We start from the raw sequence: 23,405 nt of genomic DNA on the forward strand, positions 1-23,405 counted from the left end.
ACCTTGATCATCCGGGTGAAAAACACAGCCCACAAATCAGTGTCTGCTCCACCGTAGATCTTCATGGGTGGCAGGGGGGGCCGCCCTGCCATCTCACCACAGGATACAGGGGGGGTCTCTGCTTTGGCACACCTCCCCCCTCCTTTCTTCCTCCGTTCCTCCACTGACCTTGGTGTCCATGCAGCTGCAGCAACTCCTCCTTACCAGTCCCAATGCTCCTCACCACGTCCCTTCTTAAATACGTTATCGCAGAGGCGCAGCTGATTGGCTCAGTCTTGGTGCAGAGGTGGAGCTGACTTGGAGACAGGGGAGCTTTGAGAAGCTTCTCACAGGGGGCTGCCCCTGTAGCCCCCTCCCCTGATACCAAAAAACCCCACCACTCACTCAAACCCAGGACAATCCTAAACTTTGGATACAAGTTTTTGAAATTAAAAACTTGTCCGTTTTCATTTACTCATTTTTCAGAAATGAGGAATATGATGAAAGTGGGAGAGCTTAAATGATTAGTCATCCACAAATCCTTATTAACTGTCTACAAGCACTGATTCAGTACCATACCCCTTGAAGCAAAAAGGAAGAGTAAAGTAATTGTAATTCAGAGGAATTTCTGTTTGTTTAAATTAGTTTAAAAATGTACGTGACTAGTGTACTTATGAAGATTGTACAGAAGACAGATGTTCAACTATATAAAATTTGGTCTGTTTCGAATTGAAATGGAAGGTTGTTTTTTTTTTTTTTTTAAATCCCATACTCCCTCCATCCATATGCATAAACATTAAATGTTCCAATAAATTTGGTTTCAGTGTGAAAAACTGAAGCAATTTATTTGAAAAATGTCAAAGCAGGACATTTTAAATTTTAATACTATTCCGTCTTCCTATTTTTCAGTAAAACGAATTTTCAGAACAGTACCAGATTTGGTGAACCACATTTTGATGAAGCTGCGTATTATATCGGTACCTTTTATCCAAATGTCTCCATGATTTTCTGTTATAGTATGTATACATTGTGGTTAATTTCAGTATATCATGATGAAATTTTTGAAAGAAGATCTGTATCTAACCGTATCATTTAAAGGAAAACACCACTGATTAACTAAAACATACTGGTATATTGGTTTTAGCCAGCTTGTCCAGAAGCTACACTTCTGATGAAAATGAACTTACAGTGCAAAATTGTGTTAAAATCGTTTTGAATCTTCATGGATACTTTAAAATATTATTCTTCTTAGCTAGTTCTACTTATTTATGTATGATTTTTTTTTTTTTTCAGAATATCATGGAAACAGTGGCATAAGTTACATGAAATTTCCATTTCATATGTAATAATAGCTAAATGGTTTTACTGAAGAAATGCGAAGAAAGTAATTTTAAAGTACAAGAAAAGTAATGCTTTGGAAATCGCTTTTTGCATCATCAGAGACTGTGGGAATCAAAAGCCTTGAGAATTATGCTGTATAACAGGTTATCTAGAAGAGCAAGGCTCTTCTTAAGTTGCTTTGTGTTAATGGTTATTATAAATTTAAAATTTACCCACAAGCAACACCTGATCGTGCTGTAGTATATTTTCTTACTAGTTGTAACAGCTATTCTGTTTAGGAGTCCAAAACCAAGTTATGCTAAAAACCTAGTTTTTTTGAATATTTAATGTTAATAAATTTAACATTTCACATATTTCTTTATTTATTTCTATGTAATTCACTCCAGTCTATCAATGTCTTTTATGTACTGGTGAGCCCAGAACTGAACCCAGCACTCCATATGTGGCCTCACCAGTGGTGAGAAGAGAAGGATCCGTCCCCTTCCTTGACCGCTGGCAACACTTTTCATAATATAACCTGAGATGCTGTTGGCCTTGTTTGCTTCAAGAGTACATTGCCAGCTCACGTCCCACTTGAAGATCCCCTAGCTCATTTTCTGAAAAGCTGTTTCCCAGCTGTTCTGTCCACAGAGTGTACTGGTTCCCTGGCACAGGACTTGGCATTTCCCTTTATTGAACTCCATGAGATTTCTGTCAGCCTGTGATCACAGAAATTTAGCAGGCACTAATTTACAGGTATCATCATAAGTCAAAATGTCCCATAACTGAAACTCAGCCCACAGAGTTGACTGCTCCTCCTTTGCTGTAATCTTTGCTTCTGCACCTGTAATTAACCAAATGTTAAAAAAAAAAATTCTGATGGTGATGGGTAAAAATAGATAGAATTTTAGGATCACTTAATTTTGGTTTTCCCTCAGTACTGTACTAGAAATAATAGCTTATCTTTCACTTTACAGAGAAGTATTAGGTAAGACACTTTTGAACATAAATTTATATGACTGGCATGTATCAAATAAGAAAGTATAGGTTTTTCTGATCTGTCAAATAAGAAAGTTTAGCTTTTGGGTAGTTTTAAGAAGTATGTCATTTTAATTCATAAATTAACTTTTCTTAAAGAGGAATCTGTGTCTTCCTCAGTGGGATAAGAATTCCCATTCATTAATATTTTTATTAAGTAGGTATTTAAACAGTTATATGAGAAAACACTGGAGTTTTGGCAATGTACCTTTTGGCTAGGAATGTTCTATAAATTGGATCAATTATTTATTAATATAATAGTTGTTTTAATATATATTAATTTATTTGTATCCTCAAACAAGTTGATTGTCTAGCAGCATCTAGCATTTTCTTTATATAAAGATATATATTTATATATATATGTATACACAGAACACAAACAATTAAAGCCAGCTTATTTTGACTGTAGAAAAGCTTCGCATTTCCAGAAAATCTGCTGTGCTCCACTTTTCCTGAAAAGAAAGGTTATGCCTAGCCTTTCCTCTTGCTGAAACAAGCTAATCCTGATCTTTGTTTTGTTTGTTTGTTTGTTTTTCCATCACAGGAGTCATCAGGACTGCCTTGCACAACATGGACAGGGAAGCCAGAGAGCATTATTCCGTTGTCATTCAAGCCAAAGATATGGCTGGGCAGGTCGGAGGGCTGTCAGGGTCAACAACTGTAAATATCACACTCACTGATGTCAACGACAATCCACCCAGGTTTCCTCAGAGTATGTACAATTTCAGCATATAACTGAATTGAAAAGAAGCTAGTACTGAAATCCAATTAGTATTCAAATTACTGGGGAGAAGGCAGCTTGGGAAGTGTTTGGATTCACCAATATTTTTCAGTTTTTCAGTGTTTTCAGATGAAGCACAGAGATGACATAGCTAGAATATCTCTTTCAATTAAAAAAGTGAAAGTTTATTTCAATTAAACACTGAGTAAGAGTGAGATGGGTGACAAATGAATACTTTTGTCATGTGGGTTATTCTCCAGTCCTTTTTGAATTTATATTTCAATAACTGTGTGATTTTGATCCCACAAGTGAATTACATTGTTCCAACGGTAGACAACAACAAAAGGTAACACATTAAAAATTGAATACAGCATGCCTTTGGCTGCTTCCATACACATCTATCAGTTTTTTACTTCTGTTTCTTTCTCTGTGATCTTTAAGATCAGTTTTTACATTAGAGATGGTCAAAACCTAAGCTGTTTCTCACTGTTGTTGATCTATGGTGGAGTCTGCCTTTATCCTAGTTAAATGAATTGTTGATGTCAAACTGTATGTTCTCACATGTATATATGAAAATTATATGCTAGAATACTCTGAGAATGTTTTAATATGACCACTAATAGGAAGTTCATTTCTGTCCAACTCATTGGGTGCACATTGACCTGACACAGCAGCTGGAGTCTTGTATGAATTCAGAATTCAGTTAACAATTTATTTAAAAATCTTCTGGAATGTAATTGCATAGGTAAACCTGCTTTCCTTTGAAGATTGTCTCAAGGACAATGAGAATGTTGTAATCTGGACTCAGACATCATGTGAGCCCTTGTAGATCATAATGGACTGGTAGCTATACGTGCATCCACCAGGAAGTGCTCTAAGCTGTTTGAAAGAGATTTATAAACAATAATATAGAGCACAAAGCTCCAGGGGAAAACAAAGCTCCCTGGCAGCACACATTATGTAAAATCTCATCAAGCAGTAAGAAGTCTTATTAGAAGTGTTGTAGAAATTAATATTTTTTTTCTGTGCCTTACAAACACATAAACATAAAGCCTTTGAAATACAGCCTCAAATAATGTATATTCGGTTTTATGTTCCACAGAACTGTAATTTCATCCATCACTCTAATACTTCCTAACCATTGGAAAGGCAAAAGATAGGGCATATTTTTGAATAAATATAACATCTAAAATAGTTAAAGTAGAAAAAATGTCCTAAGTTTCTTGCAAACCCAGAAACAAATTGATCCCTGTATATCAGGTTTCAAGAATTAGTCTCTTTTATTTTGAATAGAATGTTTTAGAGAGTAAACTGACTGACAGGCAGAACTGTATGTTGGCATATGCATTTATTCATCTGTATTAGTATGTTGTCATAAATTGAAGAAATATAAAACGTTCCGGTTATATTCTATACATTTTAAGGGTTTCTAATAATTGCAAAAAATAACATTGAAAATTACAAAATGTTATGTCATGTTTAATGAAAACTCATTATTTATCAAAATAAAATAAAATAATTTTAGCATTTACCATTTTTAACAGAAGATATTAATCCTAGAACAAGTACTTGCAGAGTACAAACATTTGCTTTATCTTTCCTTACAAAGGATTCCTATACCATAGTTATAACTACAACATTGCTTTTTTACTCCTTTTCCACAAGTATCATTTAAACCCTTTGCAAAAGAAAGGTAGCTGTATGTTAGTAGTACAGAACAAAAGTATTGGTGATCTAAAATCAGGCCATCTTAGCATCATGAGCCATTACAGTAATGCATGAGTATTGCACTAGTATAAATAACTTCATTGTTTATTTTTCTTCTCTTTTCTTTGTATGCCATGGTTTTCAGTTAAATTTCTTTTCAATTTCCTTATTAGATGGAATACTAAATGAGACTTACTGAGGCTTGTCACATTCAGAATTGAATTCAAGGGAAGTGCTAACCAAAACTGCACATATATCAAATGTATAACCCTTGGGACAAGCTGAGTCTCAGCTAAACTGCAGAGTTTCTTTTGGTTAGTTTCCTTTTCTCCATTATCATATTTGTGAGTTTTGAATCTGACGCTAACTGTATGAGTATTTCACTTGAGAACATGATTGGAAGCACATCTGATCGATGTTTTTATTATTTGTTTTATTTAGAAATATGCTTTATTGTACATATTTAAAAGATCGTACGTTTCTGGTTTTGGTAGAGCAGCGTTCATCAGAGGTGTATATGGAGTAAGCTATGCAGGATTTGTCCCCCTTAACAAAATACTTTAAAAATCTATTTAAAACTTAGAAATAGAGGTTGCAAATATATCTGCTTAAATGAATGTACTGTGTTTGTTTTCTGTATTTACCCTAAATATAGCTGTCTTTAAAAGAAATTTCTAACAGAACAGCTACAGTAGATCTACAGTTTTCCAAAATATCAAAAAACCTAGGAGGAAGAGTATGAAACTCTACTGCATGTGATATGTGTGATGGTTACAGTTCTGAAATACATAGTAATAATAATCTCTGGAATAGGAAATATAGCTGAAAAATACTGCTTGCAAAACACAGTAGTATGTCTCAGAAGTAGGCAAGGGGTTGTGAATTCAGCAGGAATATAACCTGAAACCTCAAATACATTTTGTTTATAAATTACATCAGTGCATCTTATACAATACTGATTTCTTTTTCTTCAGCACCACAAATTTCCTTTCTTTAGAGAGTTTAGTGATAAATGAACTATCCATTTAATGTAAGCTGACAGACAGTGCTCTGCATGGGAAGACATTTGCTTTTCAATAATCAGCATCTCTCAGTTCTTGTTAGTTTTACCACTGATGGATCCACTCAGTTGATGGCTGTAAAGCCCTAATTTCATAGTCATAAATCTATTTCAGTAATCTGTTTTTCCAGCTACTGATGACACTTATCAGCCTTGAGTTACATCAGAATTTTCTGTATAGTTTTCTTTCGTTAATTCTCACTGGTCTTGTTCAAGATAAATAGATTCTGCATGTTTTGCTTTGTTCTGATTGCATCAAGATCATCACACTAGGAAAATACTTCTACTGACATGTTTTGTCCATCAAGTGTTAATGACTGCATTCTGAATAGTGTGTAGGATATCTGTAGTTACTGTGTGTACAGTCTAATTTTACAAGGAAATGGTTTCCCTGATACCCCATTTGTAGATTTGTTTGTTTGTCTGTTTGATATGCCTAGCTCAGTTCTTTAAGGCATAGCAGAATTTAAATACAAGTCATGGTTTAAAACATACTTTATAAAGCTTGATTGCTGAGGCTTGGTTGTTTCACAGCAGTATATATATATAATGTGAAATTATGTATATGCATAATTAGTTTGGTCTCATTTTTTACATCGGCATTGTATGAAAAGTGCACATCCATGTTTAAATAGGAATGTTGTATGAATATACTCCAGTTAGTTCTGAAAAAGTAAGCTCATATCCCAGAAGTAAACACTAATTCTCTTCTGTATAAGTAAGGTGTCTTCTGTCGGGCCTTGTTAATATAACTCATTAGCTAATTAAGTGCAAAGGTATCTCCTGTTCATTTTCTTGTGGAATTTATACTCTAATATTGTCCTTTCCATATCCCCAGTTCTACCTAGTACATCCAGTTCCTATGATTCCCGTACATAACGGTCAGCATCCTCTCACTCCCCACTGCTGTGTACTGTAGACTGTCCTGTCCTCCTGTGGTGACTAGCGTAGAGCTGTCTGCCTGCTGATTGACCACTTGGCTGCTGCCAAATGAGATGAGTAAAGTGGAATTTTCCCTGATTTTCTTCTAGCAGGTCTTTCTCCTCTTCAACCAGTAATTGTCAAGAGGCTTGTAGAATCATGTCTTTGAGGCCTCTGCCCTTTTCTTAGATTTGCCTGAAATTGGACAGAGGTTAACAGTTACTGGAGACTATTGAATTAAAATGATTACAGAAGTTGTGTGTCCTCAGGAAACTCAGATTTGAAACAAAGCAAGAAAAGGACTTGATAAGTGGTTTGGTTTAAGATTGCTGACATCTGATCAACTGCACCCTTGTAAATTAGATTTTGTTCATACCTAGTAATCTAGTTTCCTGTTCATTGTGTCTTTTATGTGATGATGATGAGTCCAGCAATGATCCAGTGTCCAGGGCATATTAGGAAGCATTTTATTCCAGAAATTATTTTATATTTAAATGTTGTTTATTTAATAAGACTTTTTTTTTTTTTTCATTATAATTAGAGGAATGTCTTTTTCATATTTCACACTACAACACTTACTACTTCTGTTACTATTCCCAAGAGCTACTAGCTATAAAATACTAAAGGTAAAATGTAGTGCAATTGAATAGTCCCAAGTATCAGTTATTGCAGAAGAGATGCTCAGGTCTTTTAATAAGACCTTAAATCAGGCTAGAAAGAGATGTAAAAACTTGATTTAAAGCCAGATTTACACAGAACCCTAGTATTTTGATCTTCAGAAAATGTATTCCTGAATATAGCTTTATTCTCTTTCTTTAAAAGTGGTTACCACCCTGTAAATTTTATTTTATTCTCATTTTTCTCATTCGTGTATTGCACAGGTAAGTTTTTTTTTTCTACTGCCATGTTCACTGTTTGATTCTATAGGTGATTCACAATTTAGGATGTGCTTTTCTAGAGTTATAGTTTACATATTATCAACAATTTTTATCATATATGTATTCCAGGATGTCTAAAGAAATATAGATCATAATCATATTATTTGTTTATTTTTTTCCATCTGTAAGATTTAGGGAGGATCATTCTTCCTTCCTAGTAGTTAGACAAAGTTGGCTTTGGAAACAGCTCTTTGTGTAAATAGTATACAGGATGAGCCTGGTGTGTATGAGCAATCTACTGAGAAGCAATTATTAATAACTCATTAAAAGATAAAATGAGTAACATATATACACATACCAGGGAAAATACCAGGAAATTAGATATTTCTAGGTCATAAGGAAATACAGCAGCCTGTATTAAGATATTTTATGTCCAAACCAGGTATTACTTAGAAATTAAATGTAGCTTCTTTTTAGTACTCTTGTGAAATTGAGTCAACATAATGATATTTTACGGGTAGACTCTCATGAGAAAATTTAAGGGCTGTTCAAAGATAATTCCTTTTGTTGTGCTTTTAAAATACCTCTGTTTAATACTGGGAGTTTTCTGCTAACCAGAATTCTTGCCTGGTATGCTAACCTCAGCTAACTTAAGACATAAAGATTAATCCAGTGAGTGATGCTTCCTTTGTGAGTATGGTTGGTGTTCAGTATACTGATTTTCTGCCTTTACAGAGAATCATCACAAGTAAATCTCCAACACCACCAAACTTAATTGTTCTTTCTTTAGAAATGGCTAAAGTGTCCCATCAGAAACTGAATATGGGGCAGGTAAATATATGCTACCAATCTTCCACTTCTGTCAGTTTCCAGAACATCAGTTTCCTTCTGATTGTAACAGCCAGTAGCCTATGTAAAGGAGAAAAATGCTATTATATGCTTGTATTACTCAGTGAAGGGGTGTGACTTGAATGTGTCATGCCAAGAGACAACAGCTGTTCATCTTAAACATAAGAGAAATATGTTTCTTTTTTGATTCGCCAGAAAAAGTACTTAGAATCACCTGCCTAGCAAGGCTGCTGCACAAGGACAATGGTCTGTTTATAAAGCAGCTAGCATCAATAACATCTTGAGGAAATAGAGTGGTAAAAGGGACAAGCCTTAGCGATCCAAGTGATCTTCTAAAATTTCTCGTATGTTGTATCTTTCTAGTGTACTAGAATCAATCATTCATCTATGGTACACTTAAAGAGATGGACATGTGAGATGAGGAACACATTGCTAAAGAGATGATGATGTTCATTAAGTACCAAAGAGAGTTAAGAGATAAGAAATAAAGTGTATGTATCTTTGAGTGCATGCTTCCATAGGCTGGGAAATATTGTGTGAAGTGATTTGTTTAATTGTCTACTTATTCTGTTTGTTTATGAGAAGATTGATATGTTCTCATATCTGCAGAATATTTGAAGTTAAAACTATGAAATTGTTTCATGTATCACTGAAATCTGACATAAGTTGTTTAATGGCATTTGATCACATAGGAAGTCTTATGATATTCTCTTTCCTGAGCAGAGTAAGTGTGATTCCCGTAGTCAGAATTTTACTGTAAAAATTAAAAGAGGTAAATGTAATACTTTTCAAGAGTATTTAAAGATCTGATTTTAAAACTCTCATTTAACAAATTCATGACAATAAAACTTGATCACATAAGTGTTTATGGAATTCAAATGTAAAGGAAAACTGGGAGGGGCAAAAATATATTTATGTCAAAGTCTGACTAAATATTTGTAGAAAATATGTGTTCTGTATACAGAAATTTAATGCCAGCTATGTGCATCAACTGTACTCCGAACAGTAGGGTGGAGTCTAGCAGTGTTTTTTATTTCGCTTAATTGACTATTGCATGTGAGGATTTCTATGTACAAGATAGATCATTCTTTATATATATAACATACATATCAAAATAATTCTGAAATACTCTAGATAGATTTTTTTTTTTTTCCTATAAGGCTTCCGAATGAGGCTGTAGTGGTTTTGGGAGTGAGGGGAATTGGTTTTTTGATTTGGTTGTTTACTGAGCAGAGAACTGGGAGCAGGACCACTCCTTTTTAAGGGTTGTTCTTCAGAGAAAGGAGCAAAATCTTATCTGTGCTAATGCCAGGGAAAAACAAAGAAAACAACAAAAATAAACACAGTTCAGATGAAGTGTATACCTTTTACAGGTGTTGCTGTTGTTTTCTGCTGACCCAAGCTGCCTGGTGTCACCAGTTCCCCTTTAAATGGCAGAGTATGCTCAACACAACACCTATCTAGAGACTGCTGCAGATCATGCCCAACCATTAAGTTGCTCATTAGAGATGATTATGGAGTATATATGTTGGTTTTCCCATGCCATTTGCATAGCAAATCTGTATTTGGATTTTCAGTACCTACAGGAAAATACTGAATCTGAAAATCTAGGAAACCCAGTTTTCTTTCTGTTTCTGCTTTTACTATGATCTCTGTGAATTAGTCAGAAAGTTCTCAGTTCCTTTTAATTACTATCTGCAAAGGCAAAGTTGCATGGAACATAAATGAAACTCTTCACTGATTATAATTTTAGCGACAAACATAACTCCCAGTTTTCACTGAGATGTGAAAAGCAGAGACATGGGGATGCACAAGTCGTCTTCCAGCCAAAGAAGTCTATTGCATCTACGAAAAATGTTTTTTTTTCTAAATTGACCCACGAGTGTTTTGTTCTCCAGAGTTTCAGGGGAAGCAAAATGTCTGATTGTTTTAGTGTCATATTTACAAATAAGAAATAACTTCATTTCGAATATTTTTGGAAAGAGCAAAAACATTTTTTTTGGTAGGGAAGAAGAATAAGCCAAACACACATCTTAGAAATTGCATCCTTAATTTCATTGTGTGAAAGGGATGTTGTCATCAAAAAGAATATTCAGAACAAAGACAGTAGATATAGAATTGACTGAGCTTCTGGAATCATAAAAGTTACAGTATTCATAATGATGATGGATAAAATTGGTTTTATTATATTAAAAATAAGCATAGTAAAGAGAGATATAACAAAAGTCCAAGACATACTGTGATAAATGAAATTCTAAAAAACTGCAGTTTCATAAGAGAAATCCAGTATAATCTATTACATGTAATGAAAACAATCAGCTCTGTGAATGAAGAATAACTTTGTAGTAGAAAGCCACCAAGCAAGATTGAGCACAGTCCACAGTTGGAGCTGCACTTTATTTTATCAAAGCCAGCTGGCAGTAAAATGTGAGACACAGTTTCATAAATGCCAGGAACATGGATTCATGTGTGACCTCCAAAAGGTCATCTGACCCAAAGTCCTGTTTAAAGCAGGATCAGTTAGATCAAGTGCTAAGGGACTTGACTAGTCAAGTTTTGAAGGGTCCTTTTCAGTTCCTTTGCTGTAAAGCTGCTTTATGGGTGGTTGTCTCCAAGCGTGTGCTGGTGAATGGCATTATTCCTTCCCCAGTGCTGCCATTGCCCACCATAAGGTTCCTGTCAGCCCATTTCTCCAGCCTGTCCAGGTCACTTTGAAGAGCAGCACTGCCCTCCAGCATACTGACCACTTTTTCCCAAGTTGGTGTTGTCAGCTTGTTTGCTGCAAGTACATGCAACCCATCATTCAGGTCATTAATTAAGACATTAAATAGTTTTGGCCACAGTTTTGATTCCTGAACAACTACTGTTAATTAGCTGCCAGTTGAATTTTGTGCTCATAATCATCATAATTTGAGCCTGGCTCACTGTCCATTTATTCTGCATATTTTATCAATTTGGCTCATGACTGAGTATTTAGATAGTAGGTTCAAGCAAACCTTCACATGGCACTTTGATATACATTTAGGGTATGGTGATATTTTATGTTAAGGCCATCAGTTTCTCTGTTTATCAGTTTTCTAGTAGACAGAGAAAGGCATCAGTGTACAAGATGTGATGTATAAATGAATGCATCTTTTGCTTCATCACCAAGCAGTATTTATCCTCATGTTATTAAAACTGTACCTTGGATAGACAAATAATAAGCAGGCCATGTATATATTTGTATTTCTATTAGATCAGTATTAGGCCTCTCCTGTCTCCCTTGGTTAAGTAAGATAATTCCTACTGTTCAAGAGGACATTATAACCTGTAAAAGTCAAAATCATCAGTAAAATAAAATAATGAATAAAATAAAGTGAGTAACATGCTTGTTGAGTTGCATTAAATACTGTCATACTTCTTTTTTTGAGAGATTCAGAGAAATTGCTTTTGTGAGAGTAAAACACAGCATTATAGGTTGCCTGTAGGCTAACTGAAATTAGAAGTAAATTCTTCTGCAAATCAATAAATTGTTTCTGTACTATAATGACAGATAAGTCATATAGTTTATTGAAAAAAAGATGAAGATCCCGTATATGTATTTGAAAAATGTTTAAGTTAGAGTCAGTTAAAGTCCTGAAAAGTGGTATGGTTATCCTATACAATACATTAACTGGAAAAGAGTATTAATTTCATTTTATTAGCTAAGTGAATGCATCTGAGTGAAAGTTCACACAAAAATTGAGAATCAAATCAACCTCTAAAGAATCTTGATCCATAAGCCACGAGGCAGCTCTTCTAGCACAATTTAGAGCATCCCCAAGAGCGTTTGAAATTTCTGCTTTACAACAGCTCCTGGAAGACCACAATGCTGGGAGCATAGGAACAATCTATTCAACTCCGGCAAATTTGGTGAAAGAGTTTTGATACAGACTGTTACCTGATCCTTAGGGCTCCTAATTTCCCAACCAATTTTTAGAGGGTTGAGACAGACTCATAGATCACAATAAAGAATCATAAATTCACAGCATATGTATCCCACATTACTTTTAAGGTTCTATCAAAATTTATTCAATGCCCAAGGAAATGTCAAACTGAGCCTTTAGTTTGTTCCTCTACTTTCCAGTAATAAAGTTTACAGTGATTTAGTGTTTAGTAAGAAGAGTTCGAATTTCCACTGGTAGTCTAAAGAAATGTCTATATTTTATCTAATCTTCATGTTAATTAATTTTATACTCTTACGTGTTTTTTGGTTTTAGATAGTATTGTTTGTAATTATATATTTGCCTCATGTCTGTAGGAGACATCTTCAGGCTGTCTCTGTGAACCAGTGTTTCAACACTTGTTGGGAGACATTTCTGACCTTCTTATCTAAGAGTTTACGTTTTTAACAGTTTTCTTTGAATTCCATCTTTTTTTTTTTTTTTTTTGAAACATATCAGTTCAACAAATACTGATAGATAATGAATAAGTGATTTCAAGTATTTGTTTTGCTTGAAGTTTTAGTATTTCAGAATGTTTGAAGCTGGTATCAGAGAAATGATTTTCTGAAACAGATGGTTAACACTTGGGGTGTGATTATAAAGCAGAGTGTAGTGTCATATGGATATATTTGAACTAGCTTGACTATTTGGAACTGTCTAATTAGTTCACCCTATCATATGGGTTATAACACTTCCAGTTACTGAAGAGTCTTGGTTATATAACATATTCTTTATGGCCTCTACATAATATATTCTTTATGGCCTCAACCTTTTCCTTTTTGGAATGCATTAGTCAGAGCAAAAGTGTCAAAAGACCACTTTCCACATTTATTTTAACAGTAAGTAAATTCCAAAATTAATCTTATCCCATCACTATAATTTTATGTATGAAATAAAGAAAGCAGCAATATGAAAGTGTCAGTTAACATCATCCATAAGCACAAAGCATAGTAAAAGAATGCATAGCAGAGTATTTATTTGGAAATTTGTGAAGGTGGCTTTTATATGCATATAAAAGAATTTCATCAAAGAATTATCTATGCTTTTTAATTGAATCAAGTACAAAGAGATTTTCCTGTTATATTACTGTCGGTATTTTCCTTTTTACATAGCAAATTATACTTTTTCTCATATTCTGCTGGACACTTCTTGTTTCCCTTGAGATTTCCCTAATTCATAGTAACTTATTTTTTGTTTTCCTAGGAAACCTCTCTTTCCTTTTGGAGTAACAAAATTTAGTACACTTATCTATCTTTCTCACACTACTATTTGTTTATTAGTATTATGGGCTAGTGTTACAAAAATAATTCAATACTCTAAATAGGTTTAAGAACCATTGTGCTAGGAGTTAGACAAATTTGTAATAAAATCTTCTAACAGGTGTGTAAAGTTAGTTAATTGTATTTTATTGATAACAGCCATTCCGTCTGCAATTGCAACTTCTGTAGATTCATAATTTCATAAGCTTTGACTTGTAGCATCTTCTGATATACTGTCCTATACCTCAGTGTTTCACTATTGCATTCACTGTCACAGAATGCCTAAGAGGAATGTAGAAGAAACTCTGCAGAGTTTTAGAAGATATGTAATAACAGAATTTGTTATTTTGCTCTCTCTTCTGTGTTGGTGGTTGACCTATGATAGAAGGTGTGAAGTCTGTTGGAGAGGGATTTGGATGGGGGGTTGTTTGGGCGGGGGGGTTGGTGTGTGCACACTTTCTATTGAATGTGTATTCTCCCTTTCAGTGCTGGTAGGTTTCAGCATCCCTGCTGTGTTACAACACTAGCATTTTGGGAGAAAATTTCATTAAGCTGTCTTTATGGCCTAGTTTCAGATGGAAATTGAGGTTTATGTAAACAGTTTGTGGCTGTTTGCCACTTTTTTCTCCTTGTGGCACCTTCCTGTCCCCCAGGCAACTTTGTACCTGTTAGGAGATTTAATACAAAAGGATAGAGACAGTAAAGAAAATTATCTTTCAAAAACCATATAATTTTCTAATGATTAACCTAACCGGTTATAAAAACACTGAAAGGAGGTCATACTTGTTACGAATGGTTTTTATGGGCACAATTGTGTAATAGTTTAATGTACTCATCACTTTCCTTTACCATGGATACCAACTAAAATTGGTGTGCAAGGGGTTTAGTGCTGCAACAAAAACACTACAAAGTGATAATGGTAAAATACTAAGTTTTATTACATTTATCTGTAGGAAAAAATATATATTGATTCAATGTTACAAAATACTGATGCGATGTTGCAAAACTGATAGGATTTCAGAAAAACAAATTATAAATATACAGAGATTTTCAGTTCAGAAGTACTCTTTTGACTAGTCATTTGATGGTAAATTAGTGAAGTTAAATATATTTTGGTTATAGAGAAGATAAACTTTTAAAAGTACTGGTGTGAAGTAACCTTCAGACTTAACTTCTGTGTTATGTAATGAACAGCAAAAATAACTGTGAAAACCAAAAACCTGCATTAGGTAATTTGGATTTTGAATAGGGAATGAAGGCATCCCAAATAAAGTACAATTCCCTTTTGAATTCTTTCAGGAATCTAAATAAGTTTATAGGCTTATGTGTCAGTTTTGCATATGAAATACTCTTCCATTTACTCAGAAGTGTATCAAGTGGTTCCCTAATTTAGTTTGGCTAGAATATGTCCAAGCTCCTGTGTTTTGTTTTTCTTCCCCCTCAGAACATTACCAACTCTATGTTCCTGAATCAGCTCAAGTTGGATCAGCTGTTGGCAAGATCAAAGCAAATGATGCAGACACTGGTTCAAATGCGGACATGAAGTACACGATCATAAATGGTGATGGCTCTGGGGTGTTCTCCATATCTACTGACAAAGAAACAAGGGAGGGAATTCTTTCCCTGAAGAAGGTAAGCAATAGACTTTGAAAGTTCCCTCTGCATATAATTAAAATATGATAATGAATGCTGAATAAGCAGATACCACAAGGAAAATATTTTACTGTGTAAACCTACTGAACCATTAACTTCAGCTGTGTAAACTTCTCCACACTGCTTTCTGAGACACTTCAAATCTTTGCAGGAAAGGCAGGGAGAAAAAAAACTAGAGGAAAGAAACAGTTATTTAAATATTCTGTGCTCATATCTAATATTTAGAATAAACTAAATCTTACTGATTTTTTAAGATCATTTATTTTTTCTGAATAATAGTTTTACATATTAGATTTCTTTGAAAGAAGTAAAATTTGGCTAAAAGTTGTCCCCAAACTGGCCAAATCCTGACATAGTAAGTCCATCTGTGGCAATGAATGTATAATTCAGTTCTCATAGCCTTTTATTCTTTGACTTACTTACCATCAGGTATCTAAATGGTCAAGTATTGTGCACTGTGTAATGTAAATACCGACTTGCTTATAAAGACTCAAAATGTAAGTGCTCAAACTGTCACACAGTTATCATTTATATGAATTTCCTATATTTATCCCAGTCTATTTAAACTATTAATTATAAAGTGTTCATGTCATTTAATTTCATTCTTAACTGAATTCCATGCACAAATCTAATTCCATAGATAATTCCATTCCCATCTTAAGTCCTCTGAACTGAATTCATAGTGAACGTTTCCTGAATTGTCTGCCAATTTGTGCTAATATTTTATAGCTAGATTTAAATCTACTTGTATAATAACCCAGAGAGATGGGTTATTATATTTTAGTAACATTTTTTAAAAAAACCCTTTCCAACAAAGGGAAATATTTTCTTAATTTCAGTTTTAACTTGGACTACCAGACATCAATTAGCAACACTCACATGGATTTGTTGTTATTGAATCTTGTAGACATCAATTATATCTATACAGCCTAAAAAATAAAAGTGAATTTGTATTCATATTTGGTAATATGTATTCTGGGCCTGATTAACAGTAGGAGGAGTTAAAAACAGAGAAAGCATGCAAAAGAGAATAAATAAAAACTAGCATAAAGAATGTTGGGGCTTTTTTGCATCTGAATAGATAATGTATGTATGCAAATTTTTATTTAAAATCTTAAAAAAGATTTTGTAACTGAATGAACTGTTATTTCCATAATTCATAATGATTGAAAAAGGGTTCCTATCTCTCCCAGTATCTAAAAAAGCTTTAGTTCAGTGTCTTTTATAAAGGTTGTCTAATACCTACCTCTTTCAGACACATAAAAGTAAACTCTGTTTTATAGCACTGAATTTATTTCCTGGTGGTCTTGATGTAGCTAATGCCATAATCTGTTATTTCTTCTTCAAAATGAGCATTGTTCTCTGTTTAAAAGTTCGGCATGACTATTGTTCATTAAATATGACATTTATACTTATTGAGAACATGAAGCAGAAAGAAAGAATCTACAACAAAATGAAAGAGTCCATACATAAAAAGTCTGAAATCACATTTCTTACTGGTTTTGGCAGACAAAATAGCTTCAGAGAAATTTTCTCTGTGTTTTGGAATATGACAAAACCATATGTTGCCTGTTCTTATACATACACATGACACTGATTTGAGTCATTTTTCCATCAAGACAAGAAGGGGTACATTTTGCTTAAGTAGTGTTATATTTCAGTTGAGCAGAAAATCAGCACTTTAATCTACATAAATTGGTGTGAAATACCTCCATTCTTTCCTCACAGAAGTTATAGTAACCCCTTGTACAGTACAAAAAGGCAATCTAATTTTTTTAATTGTTTTTTTACTCAGATCTTGTATGCAGTTTAATAAGTATTTTATATACTGTGTGCTGTAATTACTTTTAATATAGATTGGGTTTGAAGCTGAATTTGTTTGATAGCCTACCTGAAACAGATGATCTCCACTAAGAACAGAATCAGGACTTTTTGGTATATCAAATGCCAGTACCTTCTATAACAGTAGAATAGAATGATTTGTCCTCTAGTACTTCTCTAGAAGAATGTATAGTAGGCACATCAGAAAAGTTAGAAGTAAATATATTATTGTGTCTGAAGATTTCCATCTCAAAACTTCTGAATCTTTAGTTAGTTGAGGTTCTGATAAAAAAAAAAAAAAACAAAAAAATTCTCAGTGCCTCCATGTTACACTGTTCAACAGGCTGGCAAAGTCTGTGTGTGCTGGAAGAAATCTTCTAGTCTCATTCTGGGTTGACCCAAAACATCCAGTACTTTCATTATCTGCCCTATTGACAAGGCCTGTGGAGCCACCCTTCAGACTCAAAGATCCTGCCACAAAGGGTTGATTGAAAACTGCCATGAAGGGTTTCCCTTTTGCCCCTTGCAAGTCCTTGTTTGAGTGGTAGACTAAAGGAAACAAAACAAAAGACCAACACAGTGAAAGCCACTACTCTCTGGATCTTTCAGAGAATGACTGGTTGGCATGTTCCCCCCTTGTTGTGACTTTCAGAGAAGTATGCTAGAACTTTCCTGACCTCAAGTCATCAAGTATCTTTCAGGTTTCCCAGAAAAAATGGTCTGAGCAGCCCATGTCTCTTCCATTTTGTATAAGATGACTGGAAATGCTCAGGAAACAGCTATTTACTTCTCATAAAATTCTGCTATCATTTTGGGGAATCTGATGTTAGAAACACAAATTGTAGCATAACGAATAGCAGTATTTTCTGGTTAGCCCTCTGACTGGTCACTTGAGCTACATTTAGTATTTTCAGTTTTGCATAAATATCATAATAACCAATAAATACAAAATGAAGTTATGTGGGTAATTGTCATGGAAAGACATTGTTCTTTGGGAAAATAAGAAACATGAACAAAAATTCTGGTAGGTCCATCTAAAATTTAATTTTTTTGCTTTCTTTCCTGGAAAAAATTAATGATCTTCAGTGTTGGGACAATTTTAAGTAAGTCTATAAATGGTCTAGATTTCTAGAGAGACAGGAAAGTGCTGCCTCTCATCTTACACAGTTTATGACTGAGATAGGCGACTCATGTTCAAGGCTGTTCTGTGAGTTAAATGAGGGAGAATTTACATTGAGGTTTTACACATTACAGGTGAACATCTTTAGAAGTCATTTATTTGAGTATTTGCTTCTCTTGGAGAGTGCAAGGGGTCAGACAGGACAGAGAAACATCTTCCTGTTTGGTTCTTTAGACTTAAGTAAGTCATATTGTGAATCTAATAGGATAGTTGAAATATTTCCTTTGTAAATATAAATTATTTTGCTTTATAATTTTTATGCCTGAACTCTTGCGAGATCAGAATACCTTAGGTATTTTAAGCTAAATGTTACGTTAAATAGATTATAAAAAAAAAAAAAAAAAAAAGGAGTAAAACCCTCCTGATAAACATCTCAAATTACCTGAAATAGTGCATGATTTTATGTGTAAATTTCTTAGCACAACATTAAACAGGCTATAAATGGGGACCTAATTTGTTCTTGAAATGTAAGACAAATGTCAATTTTAACACACGCACAGTTTAAGTGGAAGACCATCAAAATACAGTTCTGTATTTCAACTTGCATCAAGATTTCAGGTTTTTTAATATTTTATCAAAAGCGAAAGGAAAAGTGATGCAACAACTGGACATGTGAGTTGTTCAAAGATGTGGAATATCAAAGGGCTTGCTTTGCTTGTATATTTCCTTGCTTTTCCTCAGGGCAGAAAAAAAAAAAAAAAAGATACTAATTGTGACCCCTAGTAATAGTAATCCTTAGTACAGTATGTGTCTTTTCTGTCTAAAATATCTGTGTTGGAAATAGTGTCATTTCTTAACCTCTGTGAATCACAGTCCAGGAGAGTAAACTCTTTTTCCATTATGTCCTAATACCTGGTTCTTAAAGTCAGAGATGTTATGGGAAGAAGAAGAAAGAAAATGAAAGTATAAAACTGCTTTGGCTATGGTTGAAATGTCAGCCTTTTCTGATTATTTGAATGGATTATTCTTGTATTTTTAAACAAAAAACAAACAAACAAACTGTTGGTGTTGTCTGAATGAATAACTACAAAAAAGAAAGAAAACAAGACTTTGTGTTATTCCTCATGTGTTTTCTGGGAGAAATTAATTTTCCTATGCAACCTAATGAAGTCATTGTCAGTATAAACTTGTTAATTTTCCAAAAAGACATCGTAGTTACAATTTGCAACCCTATTGCTTAATCTTAGAATATATATGCTGAAAAATAATGCAAATTGCTATTTAATATTTCCCTGCCCATAACAGAAATACATCATAAATTAATGAACATCATCTAAGTTAGCATTTACTAAACTTATATTTTTTTATCAATTGATTTAATTGAGAAATTAGCTCTTTTTCTTATAGTAATATATTTATCAGGCTATGGTAAATTTCCATGCCTTTAAATTTTTTATTTTTACATTCAGGAAAGGTAGACAGAGAAAACAAAATACAAAAAAGTCTCACACTGTTGGAGTTAAGAGAATGAATTAATTGTCCTTCAATACACAGAGGAGAAATCAAAGAAATATATAGCATATATAAATCCTGACCAACTATTTTTCTTACACATCATCAGTCAAATATACTGTAGATTTTATCTAGAAAATACCCACTGACTTTGACAAATCACACATTGAGTTTCCCATATATCTTACCGTAAGTACTACTTTTCTACTCTTTGGGGTGGTAGGAAATACCAGTTTAGCCTTGGTCGAAGGCTTGAATACTTATACTGAGTTCTGTTCAGGCAGGCTGTCAGGTCCACGCAGAGTGATACTGCTCGTATTGGAATTTTGCCATGCCATAATGTCGTCATAATTTCGATTCTAAAAAACAAACCCATACATATGCAACTTCTAATAATATAATGCTTGTGTTCTGAGACTGTTGGAAACTTAGTGGTAGTCTATATATATCTGTACAAACTACTTGCTTTGCTCAGTATGATAATAAATATTAACCTGGCTGTCCTTTGTAAATTGGCTGAAGCCAGAAATTTGTAACCCAGTAAGTACTGAGGCACCTATTATCAAGAATGAGTGCTTTTGCTCAGCATTGAAGCACATTTGAAAAATAGCAATCTGAAACTTGAAATCTGTTCTTTGACTGCCTGGGCTGTCTATGATCAGTTAGTTTAGTGAGACTGAAGAAACCAACTCAAAATAGTGGTGGTCCTGTAAACATGGCTCCTAGTAAAAACAATGTTTAATTCTGCTAATGGAACTTCATTACTTGTGTACTTTTAATTTAAATATCCTTTTAGTCCCCTATACTACGTGACTGTCTGACACTGGAAGAATTGAGAGTTGGGTGTGTCACGTTTGTCTTACATCTGGCATGAGACTGTAATAGCATGCTAATGTAGGGTTAAAATAAATATATCAAGTTGGTAAAATTACAATAATCTGAAAACCGGCTGAATTATGGAGATGGAATTTTCATTTTGTAAATAGCAAGCTAGAAGTGGGACTCCTAAGAAAAAGTATCCATGCTGTGTGATATATGAGTCAGAACCCCAGCTTCTTCCTTCCTACTAGAGAGGTAGGATTCCTAGCAGAAATCTATTGATTTAAATAACAGGTCAATGCAAAAGTGACAGTGGTGCTTCTGGTGGATGGTGCAGCTGGAGATGTGCCTTCTATGGCATTTTATTGGAACATTAGGCCCTGTGTAGAAGGCATATTCCCAACTACAGACTTTCTTCCCATTTATGTTGGCATAATCCACATACAGCACAGAAGTACATGATGAAACAAGCTGAAGGGTTGTCTTGTTGCTGGTGAAAAATTGAAGAGAAAATGGTCTAGAATATAGGGATGCACCCTTTCTGATTAGAAAAGTTGGAAAAGCACACAAGCATATCTTTAGGCTATTCTTACACATTTAAGTTCCTGTTTCTTATAATAACTGATTGTTTTTCTTCAAGGAGTTGCATTTTTCAGTTGAGGATTTAAGAAAAGTGATACCCAAAAGAATTTTATTATCCCTATCACTGTCTATTAAATTTGTTAATTAAAGATACGAAGTTAACTTAATTTGGGATACATCAATCTCTACCTTTTTCAGCATTTAACATTGACCAATAAAAACTGAAAGTTGATAAAGTCCAGAGACATAACATTATCACAGAAGAATCTGCAGATCATACTAAAATCTGAGTTTTTCCAGAATTGGTACCATGTCCACAATTCTGTTGTAGAGAAAACCTGAATCCACCCTGCTTCATGTATATCCTTCTACTTACAGGGTTATGGCATTAGCTGCCAGAATACCACAGAATATTTTCCCTTTCTAGCGATGTGAAGAAATATGGTTTAAGTGGAAAAGATGTAGTTAGTTTGATTGCAATCTAATCTGAAGCACAGAATGTCATTAATAAATCTTTTTTTTCTGCCAACAGCCTCTCAACTATGAAAAAAAGAAATCATATACACTTAATATTGAGGGAGCAAATACTCACCTTGATTTCCGCTTTTCGCACTTGGGACCATTCAAAGATGTAACAATGCTGAAGATCATTGTTGGCGATGTGGATGAACCTCCACTCTTCACTATGCCTTCCTACGTCATGGAAGTTTATGAAAATGCAAAGATTGGGACTGCTGTTGGCACAGTAACAGCACAAGATCCTGACACTGCCAACAGTTTAGTGAGGTATAGTAAATCCAAATTATACGGGATTGAATTCCCCTGGCTAAAGAGTTAATGAGATCTGGGATGTATGAAACTATGCTATTTTATTTTCATACATAAAATGTACATAAAGTATGTAAGTCAGAACAGTGCCATGATCAATCTGTATGGATTAGATTTAATAATGTAATCTTCAGCCTTTTGTTGTTTTGCCTAAAACATTAAGCTATTGGTTTTAGCAAAGGCCTGTGTGCACTAGTTCCTGTAACAGCACCTCTCCAGGTGAGGCCAGTGTATGTTACTACATCATATAAAACAGTGCACGTCACTTGTCTGCTGCCAATTTACAGCTATCCTGCCACTGGTGGTAAATCTGTTCAGGATCATGACTGTTTTTCCCCATCACACAGGTATTGTACTGGCCCTCTGCACACTTGCCACACTGTAGTTGTCCCAGGTGCTTGTACAAGACAGGAGCTGGTTTAGGTACCTCTTTCCTCACAGACAAGCAGTATAATTTTTGCAGAATTGTGTTTGAGGAGGAAGCAATTATTTTGTAATATGCTTCAGTTTTAGTGGTCTATCAAAGAATAGAATGGCTGTAATAATGTACCCCACTGATGTTGCTAGGGATATATCATACTATCTCCAATTGTGATGTCTAGGGCAAAGAGAAGTGCTGAGAAGCAAGCACTTGCAGCATTGGATGCATCATTTGAAAAGTAAGTGAATATGTAAAATATTAGGAAGGGAAGTCTCTGATAGTCTTTTTAATGAAATTCATTCTTAAAATGTTCTCATTAAAAATAAAAGAAATGGGAAAGAAAAAAAAAAAAAAAGTGAAAGGAAGATGTCTGTGTTGCTGCTCTGGCCAGAATACTTCTTATAACAGAACTGGCTTGGAAATAGGTCATGGTCTGAACAAAGGAACTGAAATCAAGCTGGAAATACTCCCACATCAAGCTTGAAAAAGCATTGATGCCAAAAAGAATGTTTATATGGAAGTTAATTTGACTTCTTTGAATTTAAGAGCATTTGGATTTAACCTTGAAAACTCTGGAACTGCAGTTTGAATTCATTAATGCTTTAAAGTTTTCAGTTATGTGTTTTCAGCTATAATAGGACTGTCAAGGTTTAAGCTCAGAGGGCAACCAAGCACCATGCAGCCACTCACCCCCTCCCCCTCAGGAGAAGAGAAAATAAAGCAAAAGGCCTTGGAATGGAGATAAGGACAGGGTGAGAATGACTCACCCATTATGGTCATGGGCAAAAGACCTTCCTTAGACTTTAATTAGGGGAAGAAAAAAGATCATAAATTTAATTCAGACCTTAACAACAACAACAACAACACTTAAGGGACAGAGTAGGACAGTGAGAAAGAAACATTACCACATCTTACAAACACCCTCTCCCCACCCCTCCCTTCTTCCCAGGCTCAG

General features: G+C 34.4%; 1 protein-coding gene across 14 annotated transcripts in view; it reads left to right on the forward strand.

The window, feature by feature from the left end:
* The window catches only part of CDH18 (cadherin 18), a 536,769-nt gene that overhangs the window by 465,281 nt on the left and 48,083 nt on the right, over positions 1-23,405 (forward strand). For all 14 annotated transcript variants that reach the window (XM_042806880.1, XM_042806879.1, XM_042806882.1 and 11 more), the window contains 3 exons: positions 2,882-3,049; positions 15,139-15,326; positions 21,734-21,987. In XM_042806880.1, coding sequence (XP_042662814.1) covers positions 2,882-3,049; positions 15,139-15,326; positions 21,734-21,987 — 610 coding nt within the window. The remainder of the gene's footprint in view (positions 1-2,881; positions 3,050-15,138; positions 15,327-21,733; positions 21,988-23,405) is intronic.

This window comes from Tyto alba, unplaced genomic scaffold (genome assembly GCF_018691265.1).
Source record: "Tyto alba isolate M040663 unplaced genomic scaffold, T.alba_DEE_v4.0 Super-Scaffold_48, whole genome shotgun sequence".
NCBI lineage: Eukaryota > Metazoa > Chordata > Aves > Strigiformes > Tytonidae > Tyto > Tyto alba.